The sequence below is a fragment of the Balaenoptera acutorostrata genome, chromosome 6 (assembly GCF_949987535.1).
Source record: "Balaenoptera acutorostrata chromosome 6, mBalAcu1.1, whole genome shotgun sequence".
Lineage (NCBI taxonomy): Eukaryota > Metazoa > Chordata > Mammalia > Artiodactyla > Balaenopteridae > Balaenoptera > Balaenoptera acutorostrata.
Window position 1 is genome coordinate 49,531,393 of NC_080069.1, and position 16,362 is coordinate 49,547,754.

The following is a 16,362-nucleotide window of genomic DNA, read 5'->3' on the forward strand; positions in this document are numbered from 1 at the left end:
GACATATCTGGTCAATGTCTCCCAGCTATACAGCTGGTCAGCTGGATTAGTTAGGACAGAGCTCCCATATATCTTAGCAAATTCCCAAGCTTCATAAAACCTCCTCCCATATCACTGTTGCTAAAAAGAGAAGAGATCAGGGCCCTAGTGAACTCCTCTATTTTGTGATTCCTCAGTTAGTGGATTAATATCTGAGCTTCTCAAGAGAGGCAATGTACAGATGTGGGCAGTCCTAAAGTAGGGTAAAAAATAGGGCTTGTTACCAAATCTATCCTTAGATTTAATATTATAGGAGAGGACAAGATCATAGACAGGGGAAGCTAATCAGCTATCACACTGGAGGTGCAAAGCAGGCCAGAAAAAGGGTCTAATCATTGTACAAAGATCAACAATGAAGAGACCAAAGGAGAAGGAAAAGGACATGTTCATAAAATGAGGGTTATTTTAGAGCTATCCTCAAACTCTGAGTATTTGCTGTGATCATAGTTCTACATAATTTATTTCTTCCAAATTTAGTGAGTACCTATTATGTGCCAGATACTATAATAGGTGTTGGGGATATCAAAATGAACAAGACAGTTGCCACTCTATTCTAGAAGGGTGTACAATCTGTTAGGTGAACAAAAGCAAAAAGTTACAATGCAACATAAGTACTGTAACTAAGCTATATATGAAGTACTATGATAACTAGATGGGTGAAAAGAGTTCAGGAGGCTTTTACATAGAAAGTATCATATCAGGCACTTTAACAGGTAACGGAGGAATTACAGAGATGAATAAGATATTTTCCTTCAAGAAATTTATGCTCTAGTAAGACAAGAACCCAAAAATTTCCACTATAAATTCAGGCCTCTTTCCCCTTATAAGGGGGAAAGAAGAAATGAGTACGGACTGTTACAAAAGACTTGGGATATTGCAGAAAGGACACTATTGCTTTTTGATACTCTCAGCTATAGCCAGCCAGTGGAGTAAGGGAACTAGGTTCTTCTTCCAGCACTAAAGGGCTGAGTACCACCATAACCACCTTTCTCCTCACTTGTCAGTAAGGTCATCTGACTCTTTTACCTCTCTATCATAAAATGTCCTCTTGAATCAAGGCTTACAGAGCAATCTTGGCTTTTATACTCTGAGAAGCAGTTCTGACCCTGGAGAAGGGTCTGATCACCATTTTCCAGAACAGGTAGCTACCTCAATCTTCTCTCATGATCAGTGTACAACAAGGAACATGCTAGTGACTCCCCTGGCTGCAAGGCCCCCAAGTCAGCAGACCTACTGATTTTAGAGGTGAAAAAGTAGCAGATAGCAAATAAAATTAGAGAGGAGGGGCAAAAATAAACACCGAGGTACTTTTGCTGGAAGGTAGGATTCTTTCCTTTCTAGCACTTGGGGTCCTTCTGAGGCAAGCTAAATATCCTGGTACCTTCCAGCGTTCAGTACCTTCAAGTGTTCCTTATGTGGCATAGTTTCAGTCTTGTTATCATTCTGTTCATTCTACTCTTACTCCAGTTCTTCTTCATTCCTTTTAAAGTATGATGCCAAGAAACAGGATTCCAAGCAGACTATCACTTCTCATAGTCCACATATTCATCTTTTGTTAATGCAATCTAGGATTCCAGCTGTTCTGGAGGCTCTATCACATGAATTCACACTGAGCAGTTATCTAAACCCCCTCTAACATTTTCACATATTTTAGTAAGCTACAGCACTTTCTCCTCCCCCACTCCTGCTTCAATTTTAATTAGTTTTGGAGTCCTATTAAACTTCATCTTTTTACATTCAGTCTCTCTCTCACCTACTTTTCGCACATCACTATAGCAGTAAGTGATAAACTAATAGATCAAATAATGCTAAACTGGTACGCTAAAATGAGTACATCTAAGTTTAATGTTTTAAACTAACTTTTAGCTTCAAGCTTCACCCAATTTATCAATTATACATTCAACAAAATGTTTTAAATTTTGGCAGGAAAGTTTCTTTACAGCTATGCAGACAAGGTCTGATTATTCTATCTACTAGAGACATTTAAAATATATACAATAAAAATTCTCTAAATATGTAAAAGTTAAATTATTGCCTAAAGCCGCACCATTTCTAAAGAAAATAAAAAGGACTATGAACAAGTTTGTTTCAACAGAGTAATGTCCATAAAATCAGATGGTATAATGAGTAATCCTTGGCATGTATACTAAACACAATGTAAGTTCTTAATTATTTCCTAAAGCAGTGGTTATCAAACTTTAGCATGCGTTGGAATCATCAGGAGGGTTTGTTGAAACACAATCTGCTAAGCCCTATTCCCAAGGTTTCATGTTTAGTAGGTCTGGGGTAGAGTCCAAGAAGTTTTATTTCTAACAAGTTTCAGATGGTGCTGAAGTGCCTGGTCTGAAGATAATACCACCATACTAATGAATAGTTTAACCAATCCCCAAATTGAACAATAAGCAATGATTCATTCTTCTTCATTGTATGTATATTGAGAAACTACAAAACAGCAATGTAAAGATGCCATTTGAAACTCAGATACCAGATGATAAACTGAATATATTATCTTGTACATCCTGGGGAAAATACTTTCCAAATATGTTTTGGGAAAATCTCCAGGAAAGTTATTGAAGTTTCAGTTTATAAATTAATAGCATTACATATGGTCACCTTATCTTTGATAAAGGAGGCAAGAATATACAATGGAGAAAAGAAAGCCTCTTCAATAAGTGGTGCTGGGAAAACTGGACAGCTACATGTAAAAGAATGAAATTAGAACACTCCCTAACACCATACACAAAAATAAACTCAAAATGGATTAAAGACCTAAATGTAAGGCCAGACACCATCAAACTCTTAGAGGAAAACATAGGCAGAACACTCTATGATATAAATCACAGCAAGATCCTTTTTGACCCACCTCCTAGAGAAATGGAAATAAAAACAAAAATAAACAAATGGGACCTAATGAAACTTAAAAGCTTTTGCACAGCAAAGGAAACCATAAAGACAAAAAGACAACCCTCAGAATGGGAGAAAATATTTGCAAATGAAGCAAGGGACAAAGGATTAATCTCCAAAATTTACAAGCAGCTCATGCAGCTCAATATCAAAACAACAAACAACCCAATCCAGAAATAGGCAGAAGACCTAAATAGACATTTCTCCAAAGAGGATATACAGATTGCCAACAAACACATGAAAGATTGCTCAACATCATTAATCATTAGAGAAATGCAAATCAAAACTACAATGAGATATCATCTCACACCGGTCAGAATGGCCATCATCAAAAAATCTACAAACAATAAATGCTGGAGAGGGTGTGGAGAAAAGGGAACCCTCTTGCACTGTTGGTGGGAATGTAAATTGATACAGCCACTATGGAGAACAGTATGGAGGTTCCTTAAAAAACTAAAAATAGAACTACCATACGACCCAGCAATCCCACTACTGGGCATATACCCTGAGAAAACCATAATTCAAAAAGAGTCAGGTACACAATGTTCACTGCAGCTCTATTTACAATAGCCAGGACATGGAAGCAACCTAACTGTCCATCAACAGATGAATGGATAAAGAAGATGTGGCACATATATACAATGGAATATTACTCAGCCATAAAAAGGAACGAACCTGAGTTATTTGTAGTGAGGTGGATGGACCTAGAGACTGTCATACAGAGTGGAGTAAGTCAGAAAGAAAAACAAATACCGTATGCTAACACATAGATATGGAATAAAAAAAAAATGGTCATGAAGAACCTAGGGGCAAGACGGGAATAAAGACGCAGACCTACTAGAGAATGGACTTGAGGAGACAGGGAGGGAGAAGGGTAAGCTGGGACAAAGTGAGAGAGTGCTAGTGTATTTATGGACATATATACCCTACCCAATGTAAAATAGATAGCTAGTGGGAAGCAGTTGCATAGCACAGGGAGGTCAGCTCGGTGCTTTGTGACCAGCTAGAAGGGTGGGATACGGAGGGTGGGAGGGAGGGAGACGCAAGAGGGAAGAGATATGGGGATAAATGTATATGTATAACTGATTCACTTTGTTATAAAGCAGAAACTAACACACCATTGTAAAGCAATTATACTCCAATAAAAATGTTAAAAAAAAAAGGAGATTTCTAATCAGAAACAATGTAAGTGAGAAGACAGTAGAACAACATCTTTAAAGTACTGAAAGATAAAATCTGTCAACCTTGACTATACCCAGCAAAAATGTCCTTTGAAAATGAAGGCAAATAGGCATTTTCAGACCTACAAAAGGTGAAAGCATTCATCACCAGCAGACCATAACTACAAGAAATGTTTAAAGTCCTTCAAGCAGAAAGAGAAAGATCCCAGATGGAAATCTGGATCTACACTAAGGACTGAAGAACAGCAGAAATGGTAACTACATGGGTAAATAGTAAGATTTTGCTCCTTATTAGTAATCTTTTAAAAATATAATTGACTGTCAAAAATAATAGCTATGTAGTTATTACCTTATAAAATATGTAAAAGGAAAATGTGTGATGACAATACCACAAAGATCAGGAAGGGAGAAGTAGAAGCATGCCATTGTCAAGGTTCTTGTACTATACATAATGAGGTATAATATAACATGAAGGTAGACTGTGATACATTAAAGATATACACAATATCCTAAAGCAACCACTAAAATAACAAAACAAAGAATTATAACTGAAAGACCAATAAAGAAGATAAAATAGAATCATTAAAAATAATTAATCCAAGTCAGGCAAAGAAGAATGAATAAATAAATTGTGGTTTATCTTCACAGTGGAATACTACTCAGCAATGAACAGGAGCAAACTGGTGACACATGCAATTATATGGATAAATCTTAAAATAATTATGCTGAGTGAAGGACCAGAGAAAAATGTGTACATAGTTATGATTCTGTTTATATAAAATTCTAGAAAATGTAAATTAATCAACAATGACAGAAACCAGATCATCGGTTACTTGGGGAGGCAGGTAGGAGTGGGAGGGAGAGGCTGCAAAAGCATATTAGGAGATTTTGGGGACCGTTGGGTATGTTTACTCTCTTGATTGTGGTGATGGTTTCACAGGTGGATGCATATGTCAAAACTTATCAAATTATGTACTTTAAATATGTGCACTTTATTGTATGTCAATTAAACCTTTGTAAAGCTGTTTAAAAAAAACTAAAAATAAATAAATAAATAAATAGCATTAATAATAACAGCCAATAACTAACATTTATGTGCAATTTTTAAATTGCATGCTATTCTGAGTCATACACACACACACACACACGCTCCATTCATCTAATCCTCACAGTAACCCTAAAAGGAAGGTAGGTACTGTTATTATCCCCACATTAAAGATGAGGAAACTAAGGTACAGAAAGGTCAAGTAGCACGTCTGAGATCAGCCAGTAAAACAGCACAGCCCAGATTTGAATCCTGGCATTCGGGTTGCAGAACCCGTGCTCTAAAACAAAACTATTCTGTCTTTATAAATTCTATTTTACCTGACATAATCAGAGAATAAAAGCTTCTAACCTGGGCCTTGGAACTATGAGTAGGAAGAAGTATCCTACAGACAAACCAAAGAAAAGGGTTGTATTTTATGTTTTTACTACTCTTGAAAGCAGCATATAAATTATAGAGTAAATTGCAATGAATGCATTTGAAGTTTAGGACAGTAATCCAATGATCCTGTAGCATTTTATGCATACTTCTATTATGATACATATTTATCACACTGTAGCTGTTAGATATTTAGATGTCTGTGATATGCTGTATTAATAACCACATGATATTCTGTGGTTTTATCAATGCCATTTTATCAAAGATTTTATCAATCTTTGGGAAGATACTGTACTCTAAAATTGAAGGAATAATTTGTAGTGAGCAATAATGCCCAAAAATCCTTCTTGGTGAGAAATGTCACTGTACTTTGTTAACTGTGTTCCTTAAGCCTTGTCTGAGCATGCAGATGTCCAGAAAATTAGCTCCACCTCGTGGATCATGGTAGTACTACAAATTCAGGTCTTTGAGAACAGTGAACCGTCAGAGAAGTAACTAGCACTGGTGAGGAAGCACTTTCACATACTGCTGCTGGATGTATAAACTGGTACAACCATTTCTGGAAAGAAATTTTCAAAAATAATCAGAATTGTATACATAAGTAACTTTCTATTCAAAATTTTACTTCTAGAAATTTAGCCTATAGAAATATACAAATTAACAAACATGTATGTATCAAGGTTATTTACTGCAGCATTTTTCTTGGTAGTGAAAAATTAGAAACAACCTAATGTCAATGTGGATACAGCTAATACTATTTAACAAGAATATCAACATGACTATAGCTAATAGTTTTCGTAAGTACTTAAATATATGCCAGGGACCATTCTTAGTCTGGCTTTAAAGTCCTGACATTGGCTACTATGCTATACTTCTTAGAATGAAGTATATACATCCTCATATGGAAGAATGTTCATTATATACAGTTAAAAGAGAAGACTCGGGCTTCCCTGGTGGCGCAGTGGTTGAGAGTCTGCCTGCTAATGCAGGGGACATGGGTTCGAGCCCTGGTCTGGGAAGATCCCACATGCCGTGGAGCAACTGGGCCCGTGAGCCACAAACTGCTGAGCCTGCGCGTCTGGAGCCTGTGCTCCGCAACAAGAGAGGCCGCGATAGTGAGAGGCCCGCGCACCGCGATGAAGAGTGGCCCCCGCTTGCCGCAACTAGAGAAAGCCCTCGCACAGAAACAAAGACCCAACACAGCCAAAAATAAATAAATAAATAAATAAATTTAAAAAAAAAAAAAAAAAAAAGAGAAGACTCAGCTCAGAAGAACTGTATCACTCAATTAAATATATATACATTAAATATATATATATATGCCATGTATAGAAAAAAGTCTAAAAGGCTATACATATCAAACTGTAAACAATGATTACCTCTGAAGAATGGGATGAGTATGAAGAGAAAGGAGATGATTTTTACTTTATACACTTTTGTATTGCTTGAATTTTCCACATTAAGTACACACCAGATTTGTATATAAAAAGTACACAATTAAAAAAATAAGTTAATTGGAGTCTTTAAAATAACTTTAACTACTTTAAGGAAAATTTTTAAAAAGTAGGAAGGGGTAACCTCCTAGATGCTGACTGATAATTTGCACAGTTAATGACAATACACGAGAATGGTCATTTGAGGCAACACACACACACACACACACACACACACACACACACACCCCACACACACCCATAAAATGAAGTACATTCAAGGTGATTAAAACTCTTCAGAAATTCTGGGTATCTTAACAATATAAACCAAAATTCCCTTAAGAATGTTTTATCCATGGCTTAAATACAGTCACTTTTCTAACAGAGCATCCCTGGCTCTTCCTTGAAAGATAACAAAAATTTACAAGTTTGAATTTTTCCAGGGCTTACAACCTAACTTGGGGTGAAAAACAATATGGTATTTAATATTGTCAAGTGGAAAAATTCTCAATTTATAGCTTCCTAACTGGTGGCAGCTCTGGCAATACCGGCAGGGCACCTGGTCTGTGTACAGAAAATCTAATAGTGTGTTGGGTTTTGGGTCAGTCTGACTGAAAGGGGTTATGTTGCATTTTTGACTGTCCAAAGCTTCCAAGCAATTATACTAGTTTTCCATTGAAATTTACCATCAAAGTACAAAAGTCAGTTTGTGAGATCAGAGAAAAGATAGAACAATGACGATAACAGAGCCTGAAGAATATACAGTGGACAAAAGACAGCCTCTTAAATAAGTGGTGCTGGGAAAACTGGACAGCTACATGTAAAAGAATGAAATTAGAACACTCCCTAACACCATACACAAAAATAAACTCAAAATGGATTAAAGACCTAAATGTAAGGCCAGACACCATAAAACTCTTAGAGGAAAACATAGGCAGAACACTCTATGACATAAATCACAGCAAGATCCTTTTTGACCCACCTCCTAGAGAAATGGAAATAAAAACAAAAATAAACAAATGGGACCTAATGAAACTTAAAAGCTTTTGCACAGCAAAGGAAACCATAAACAAGACAAAAAGACAACCCTCAGAATGGGAGAAAATATTTGCAAATGAAGCAAGGGACAAAGAATTAATCTCCAAAATTTACAAGCAACTCATGCAGCTCAATATCAAAACAACAAACAACCCAATCCAAAAATGGGCAGAAGACCTAAATAGACATTTCTCCAAAGAAGATATACAGATGGCCAACAAACACATGAAAGATTGCTCAACATCATTAATCATTAGAGAAATGCAAATCAAAACTACAATGAGATATCATCTCACACCGGTCAGAATGGCCATCATCAAAAAATCTACAAACAATAAATGCTGGAGAGGGTGTGGAGAAAAGGGAACCCTCTTGCACTGATGGTGGGAATGTAAATTGATACAGCCACTATGGAGAACAGTATGGAGGTTCCTTAAAAAACTAAAAACAGAACTACCATATGACCCAGCAATCCCACTACTGGGCATATACCCTGAGAAAACCATAATTCAAAAAGAGTCATGTACCACAATGTTCACTGCAGCTCTATTTACAATAGCCAGGACATGGAAGCAACCTAAGTGTCTGTCGACAGATGAATGGATAAAGAAGATGTGGCACATATATACAATGGAATATTACTCAGCCATAAACAGAAATGAAACTGAGTTATTTGTAGTGAGGTGGATGGACCTAGAGACTGTCATACAGAGTGAAGTAAGTCAAAAAGAGAAAAACAAATACCGTATGCTAATAACACATATATGTGGAATCTAAAAAAAAAAAGAAAATGGTCAGAATAACCTAGGGGCAAGACGGGAATAAAGATGCAGACCTACAAGAGAATGGACTTGAGGATATGGGGAGGGGGAAGGGTAAGCTGGGACAAAGTGAGAAAGTGGCATGGACATATATACACTACCAAACGTAAAATAGATAGCTAGTGAGAAGCAGCCGCATAGCACAGGGAGATCAGCTCGGTGTTTTGTGACCACCTAGAGGGGTGGGATAGGGAGGGTGGGAGGGAGGGAGACGCAAGAGGGAAGAGATATGGGGACATATGTATATGTATAACTGATTCACTTTGTTATAAAGCAGAAACTGACACACCATTGTAAAGCAATTATACTCTAATAAAGATGTTTAAAAAAAAAAAAGAAATTCTGGGTAAGTTTATAACTGGTAATTTTTTGACAAAGATGGTAGGTTGAACATGCACATCTAACCCTAACCTGCCCTACCCCCCAAACTCCACTAAAATTATAGTAAAAAGAATTTTTAAAGGTCAAATTCCCAGCAATGAGGAAAATAGGAGAGGAAACAATAGTAATAAAATTTTGGAAGCTGGAAGCAGATGGACAAATGGTAACTAATTTAGCAGACCTGAGAAAGTCTAAACCTAAGCTGCACTGGGTAAAGCTGAGAATTAACCAAATTTCAAAAGGCTCAGGAGTTCTGCATAGACAATCACTTATTTTGTGTTCCTACACCATGAAAGGTTTTGTCGTGTCTTAAAATAGTAACACTGCTCTTTTTAGAATTTAACGGAATATAGTGAAGAGTACAGTAGAGGCCTGAGTTAAGTGGACCAATAAACACCATTTACTTTGAGGGACCTTCAATATGAAGTATACAAAAATTAATTTGTGGTGAGAATAAATTTTCTTAGTCAACAATTACCTTATCAAAAACTAATTACTCAACTATATGTTAGAAGTAAATCTTTAGGTAAAAGAATAATAAAAATAATATCTTATGTTGAATGAGAATATAGGCTACTATTATCTTGTTGCCTTCACCTAGAGCTACAACGCCTTTTCCATTACTTTCCCTTTCTCATACAGAAGGAGCATTTTAAAAAGCAACAATTAAGTAAATATTTAATGGTTGGCACTTCAGCTGAGAAAGGAGAAATCAGGATGGATTCCAGGAGAAATCAGGCTTTTCTGAAAAGTAGCATGGCATCTGCCAATAGTGCTCTGCTTTAATAATGATGCAGATTGTAGCCGAATTCTGACCATATAACAACTTTCAATAGAGCTATTTCTCACTGCTTCTAGTTAGCAAAAATAGTAACAATTCCTTTCCTGCTAAAATATAGGATAGTACACATATTTAAACCTAAATATTTTTAGAACCCATATAACAAAATTACCTGATCCAGCAATAAAGTAAAACTACTGTAGGGGTGAAGTCTAACAAATACTTAACATAATAGGATTAAATCCCCCAGCAGTTTAAAAAAGTAAAGACATCTTATTATAATGAAAATTCTCTGTTATGAGATTATTTCACCTTTAAAAATTACTTACAAAGACTAAATAAAGATTTGAGAGCAAAGAAGCCCATCTAGAATTGGTCAAAGGTGTAAGTGTATTATGAGGATTTTTTCTGCATTATCCAGATTGTCACAGAAACTGATAATCTAGGAATAATGAAGATTTTTATAGAATAGCCAAATAACTGTTAATTGATTTTATTTAGTTAACTTTGAGACAATGTAACTTTTAGCAAATTATAACTTTAAGGACTTAAAAAGTGCAAAAATATGATGAACTTGAAGAAGCTGTTGGATTACAGGACCACCATTAATATCTAGCAGAGAACATAACTGTACCTAAACCAGTATCAAAGGATGCCTTTAAATTTAGAATGAATTATACAAACCTTTTTAAAAGTTTATTTGAAAACTGAAGGGTTGGAGCAAGTGCTAACAAAGTCAGACATGTACAAACACATTTATGGTTTAAATGTTATGTTAACCAGAACCCCTACAAGGCAAAAGGTGGCCTAGCTGGATTACACACAGGTGCCATAAATGGAAGAAACCAGGTAACACCTAAGAAATTAATAAAGGAATAAAGCTGGGGGCAGAGATAAGTATGGACCAGAAAGTCAAAATAACTTGATAATCCTCCACATCTTAAGGAGCAGATTATCCACAATCTTGAGTCAAGGGACTGCTGAGAATGCAGATGTAGATAAGAATCCACCTCTTTACTGGAAATCATAAATCGAAGGTAGGAATCCTCTAAAAAGTAATAAAACTGTTGCTAACTAATCAAGCTCTCTCTGTAGATAAGAGTGCATTTGTATATCTTAAGAACTAGAGGGTCCAAAGAAGTGACTAGAGCCCAACTCTCACCTTTAATTCATTCTACAAATCTTTCCCTTCTAAAATACAGGACTGGGAATTCCCTGGCTGTCCAGCTGTTAGGACTCCATGCTCTCACTGCTGAGGGCCTGGGTTCAGTCCCTGGATGGGGAACTAAAATCCCACAAGCTGCACGGTGCAGCCAAAAAAAATAATAATTATTAAAAAAATATATAAATAAAATACAGGACTGTTTAATTCATTCCACAAAGACTTACTGAATGTTTATTTTCCCAGGCAGTGTTGATGAAAGAGGTTACCAAAGTGAACAAGACACAGTCCCTGCCCTGGAGGATGTATAGCCTAAGGGAAAAGACAAACACCTAAGTAGAAAGTGGTAAAGTGGTCAATACATTTACGCCGTGTGTTCTGATAACGGAGGGGATCACTCACTTAGCCCAGCCCAGAAATAGGTCAGGGAGAGAAGTTAGGGTTACTATGTTGGATATGAAAGGATACCTGAGCTAGATCTTAAAAAATGAGAAGTTAGTAAAGTAAGTAACAGGGAAAAGAACATTCAAGAAAAGGGAACAAATAATAGGAGCAAAGGATTGAGCATGAAACAATCCTTTGATGTATGATAAAGAGGGTGAGGTGTGAGGTACCACTGGTAGATTATTATTATTATTATTATTCTTAGAATGTAAGGATAGAGATGCTGAGGGGTAGGAGAGGAGGCTGACAATGTACAGGCCAGATTATAGAGGGACTAGAATGCCATACAGAGATTCTTAAACTTTATCTTGTAGGTCATGGGGAACCACTGTTAAGTGGAGAATGATACAGAATCACATTTCACATAAGTCACTCTGGCAACACTGTGGTGGATGAATCTGCGAGGGAGCAAGATTGGAGGTCGGGGGACCAGTTAGTAGACTACTGAAATAGTTCAGGAAAGAAATAATGAGGTCCTGAACTAACAAGTTACCTTCTAATAAAAACCCCTGTGCTGCTGAACCAATAATCCAGGATGATCAAAGTGTAGTAGAAGAACAAAAAACTAATGCATTGATATATATGTGAACATACAATACATAATATTTATATATCACATATATTTTTATATGTACATATATATATGCTTTTTTGCTACTATTACATTACATTATAGATTGTGTCTTTCTACATTAATCAAAAAGGACAGGGAATTCCCTGGTGGTCCAGTGGTTAGGGCTCCTCACTTCCACTGCAGGAGGAACCGATTTGATCCCTGGTTGGGGAACTGAGAGCCCGCAAGCTGTGGTGCGGCCAGAAAAAAAGAAAAAAAAAAAAAAGGACAAAGAATTTACGAAAACAAAAAGGAAAAGGGAAGCTACAATTCAAAGCATTCTATTTATCGTAGAACTAGCAATTAATAATAAATTGTTACCCCCAAATGAGTTATTTTACAGGAAAAATAAATAGAATTCTGCTAGAAATTTAAATTTAGAAGGAGGAGTATTATTTAAACTGTATCCCATAAAGCATCTGAAATCAAGAACATTATCAGGTTTCTCAGAATAATTTATTAACAAAGAAAATCTATATACTAGATCCACATAAATTAAAAGCAATAAAATAATTTAATAAAGAAAACAACATGACCTTAGTAACAATTTATTGTGAACCTACCTTGCCATGTGTACCATTTACTATTCGTAAATCTTAGTGAGGTAGGACCACTATATTCATTTTGCAGATGAGAAAATGAAAGCTCAGATAAGTTTACTTACCTAATAACCAGGACTTAAAGTTTGTCTGATTTTAGATGTCTTGTTTACATGTAGCCACATGTAAATAAGACTGTAAGCATTTCACAAGAATATTTTTATTTCACAAATAAAGCACTTCATATCAGAAAGCCAAGATTAGGTTTGGGCAATAGAACTAACACTTTGGGGTCAAAGAGAACTTGGTTTATATCTAGACTTTACCCCTTACTAGCTGTGAGAATTTGAGTTAACTTCTCTGAGTTTCAACAAGCATAAAAGAGGTCAGAAGCCTTCAAAGTGTTCCTGCAAAGATCACAAAGTAACCAGTCCAGGTAAGTAATCAATTAATAGTAGTTAATGCTATTATTCATAAATCAATAAAATGTATAAATAAAACTAATACACTGCATTAAAATTGAAATAAAAAATTAATTTAGGAAAAGAACACCCTTTTCCCCTGCTATGAATGTTTCTTTAGCCATAATAGGCATATTATTTACAATAGAATATCTAACTCATAAGAATATATAGTCATCTTGGGACTTCCCTGGTGGTGCAGTGGTTAAGACTCTGCAGTCCCAATGCAGGGGGCCTGGGTTCGATCCCTGGTCCGGGAACTAGATCCCACATGCATGCTGCAACTAAGAGTTCACATGCCACAACTAAGGAGCCTGCCTGACGCAACTAATACCCGACACAACCAAATAAATATTAAAAAAAAAAAAAAAAAAGAATATATAGTCATCTCTTGATAATTCAATAGCATGTTAACTGGTTTGCAGTTAATCTGTGATTAAAGTGCCATAGTAACCCAGCTTTTCCTCCCTTGTTAGAGACAACCTGGTTAGGAACCTGTGATGCCCAAACTCTTCCCTCAACCACACATACTCTGTAGCTCCCAAATCCCCACCCCAGCATTTCCACCGCAAGTGCTCTGGTCCCTGCCTTGGCTCTTCAAATCCCACTGCTGGGGAAAGCTGAGAGAGGACTGGAATAATCAGTACTTGCCACCACATTAGTGGGTCCCCTAGCGAATAATTCTTCCTGCATTTTTTGTGATATTTGTGACTTGATCCTCACTCCCCTGTAACTCTACCACTTACCCCAGTTAATAGCTGACAATACTGAAGAAGTATAACTTAGAAATCTGTGAGCAACTTTAAACCATTTTACTTGATTAAAAAAAAAATTTCTTGCTGTATAGCCCAGGGAACTCTACTTCTCTTCGCTGTACAGTAGAAACTAACACAACATTGTAAAACAACTATATCCCAATTAACAAAAAAATTTCTTTGCAAAACAAAATAAACTCTTGCCATTATATAACCATTTTAAGTTATATAAGTTTTTAGTTGGCTTAAATAATTCAATACTAACTATAATATTTAGTTACTATTAAAATATTTAGTTACTATTAAAATTCAATACTAACTATAATATTTAAAATATTACTTAAATGATTCAATACTTACTATAATATTTAGTTACTACTACTAAATATTTTAATAGTTTAGTATTTTAATAGTTAAGCTTAGTGATATCACAAAGAATTAAATAATAAACCCCAGGTAAACAGTCCCTGAGGCCCAAGTTAATACTGTATAAATACTGCTATGTATCTATATTATACATCATAAAAATATTTTAAAAATTACCTTGGTGTTCTTCTAAATCCATGTCAAGTTGTCTAATTTCTTCATTAAGCTGATTTATTTTTTCTTTTATATCTGTTAACCTGTTGAAAATATTATTTAATGAATTTATGGCAGACAATTTAGATATTCAGTAAAAACATTTAGTGATGATGTTACGAAATCTTAAATCTTTTCGAATCTGCAGAAAAAATATCAATAAATAGTATGCTTTATTCTGAGGACAATACTATAAATTTTGAGAGAAAAATCTTTTTTCATGATTCGTATTTAGAGTACAAGTGTGTTCTGAGAATGTTGGCTTGCCTGACTTCAACAGTAGACCCTTCCCCAGCCTTCTTTTGAGCTTTACTTGTGATACTAAGAAAATAAAAAATCTTTAGCAACCTTCTTTTTGTAGGTTTATATAAACTAAACTAAGTTAGCAAGTTTGTCTGAAAAGTTAGAAAGTAAGAGAAAATTTACCATTGAGAGAAGATTATATGGGTTAAAATTTTAACAAAAGCAGTTGTACTTACTACAAAGCTATAGTAATCAAGACAGTATGATACTGGAATAAGGACAGACATATCCTTTTAAGGACAGACAATGGAATAGAATTGTGAGCCTAGGAATAAGACCCTGTATCTATATACAATTGATTTTTTTTAAATTTTTATTTATTTATTTATGGCTGTGTTGGGTCTTCGTTTCTGTGCGAGGGCTTTCTCTAGTTGTGGCAAGTGGGGGCCACTCTTCATTGCAGTGCGCGGGCCTCTCACTATCACGGCCTCTCTTGTTGTGGAGCACAGGCTCCAGACGCGCAGGCTCAGTAATTGTGGCTCACGGGCCCAGCTGCTCCGCGGCACGTGGGATCTTCCCAGACCAGGGCTCAAACCCGTGTCCTCTGCATTGGCAGGCAGATTCTCAACCACTGTGCCACCAGGGAAGCCCCTACAATTGATTTTTGACAAAGGTGCCAAAACAATTAAACAGAGAAAGAACATTAAATAATATTTGTTGAAAGAATATTTCAACAAATGGTGCTGGGATAACTGGATATGCACAAGCAAAGAATAAAACTGGACTCCTACCTCATACCATACACAAAAGTTAACTAAAAGTGGGTCATAGATCTAAACATAAGAACTAATCTATAAAACACTTAAATAAAAAAACATAAGCATAAATCTTCATGAAATTGAACTAGGCATTGGTTTCTTACATATGACACCAAAAGCACAAACGACAAAAGAAAAAAATAAATAAACCAGATATAATCAAAATTTAAAACTACTGGGACCTGGTGGCACAGTGGTTAAGAATCCGCCTGCCAATGCAGAGGATACAGGTTCGACCCCTGGTATGGGAAGATCCCACATGCTGCAGAACAAATAAGCCTGTGCACCACAACTACTGAAGCCTGCACACCTAGAGCCCATGCTCTGCAACAAGAGAAGCCACTGCAATGAGGAGCCCGGGCACCGCAACAAAGAGTAGCCCCCGCTCGCTGCAACTAGAGAAAGCCTGTGCACAGCAATGAAGACTCAATGCAGCCAAAAATAAATAAATAAAATAAATAAATTTATTAAAAAAATAAAGTTTTAAAAAAAAAATTAAAACTTCTGTGCTTCAAAGGACACCATAAAGAAAGTGAAAAGAAAACCCAAATAATGGAAGAAAAATTTTGCAAATCATTTATCTGATAAGAGACTTTATTTAGAATATATAAAGAGCTTTTACAACTCAATAATAAAACAATAAATAACCCAATTTAAAAATGGGCAAAAGCACAGGGAGATCAGTTTGGTGCTTTGCGATGACCTAGAGGGGTGGGATAAGGAGGGTGGGAGGGAGGCTCAAGAGGG

General features: G+C 36.0%; 1 protein-coding gene across 4 annotated transcripts in view; it reads right to left on the minus strand.

Annotated features, from left to right (window-relative positions):
- Positions 1 to 16,362, minus strand: part of IFT74 (intraflagellar transport 74) — an 88,132-nt gene that overhangs the window by 21,271 nt on the left and 50,499 nt on the right. For all 4 annotated transcript variants that reach the window (XM_007176832.2, XM_057547678.1, XM_057547676.1 and 1 more), the window contains exon 13: positions 14,519 to 14,598. In XM_007176832.2, coding sequence (XP_007176894.2) covers positions 14,519 to 14,598 — 80 coding nt within the window. The remainder of the gene's footprint in view (positions 1 to 14,518; positions 14,599 to 16,362) is intronic.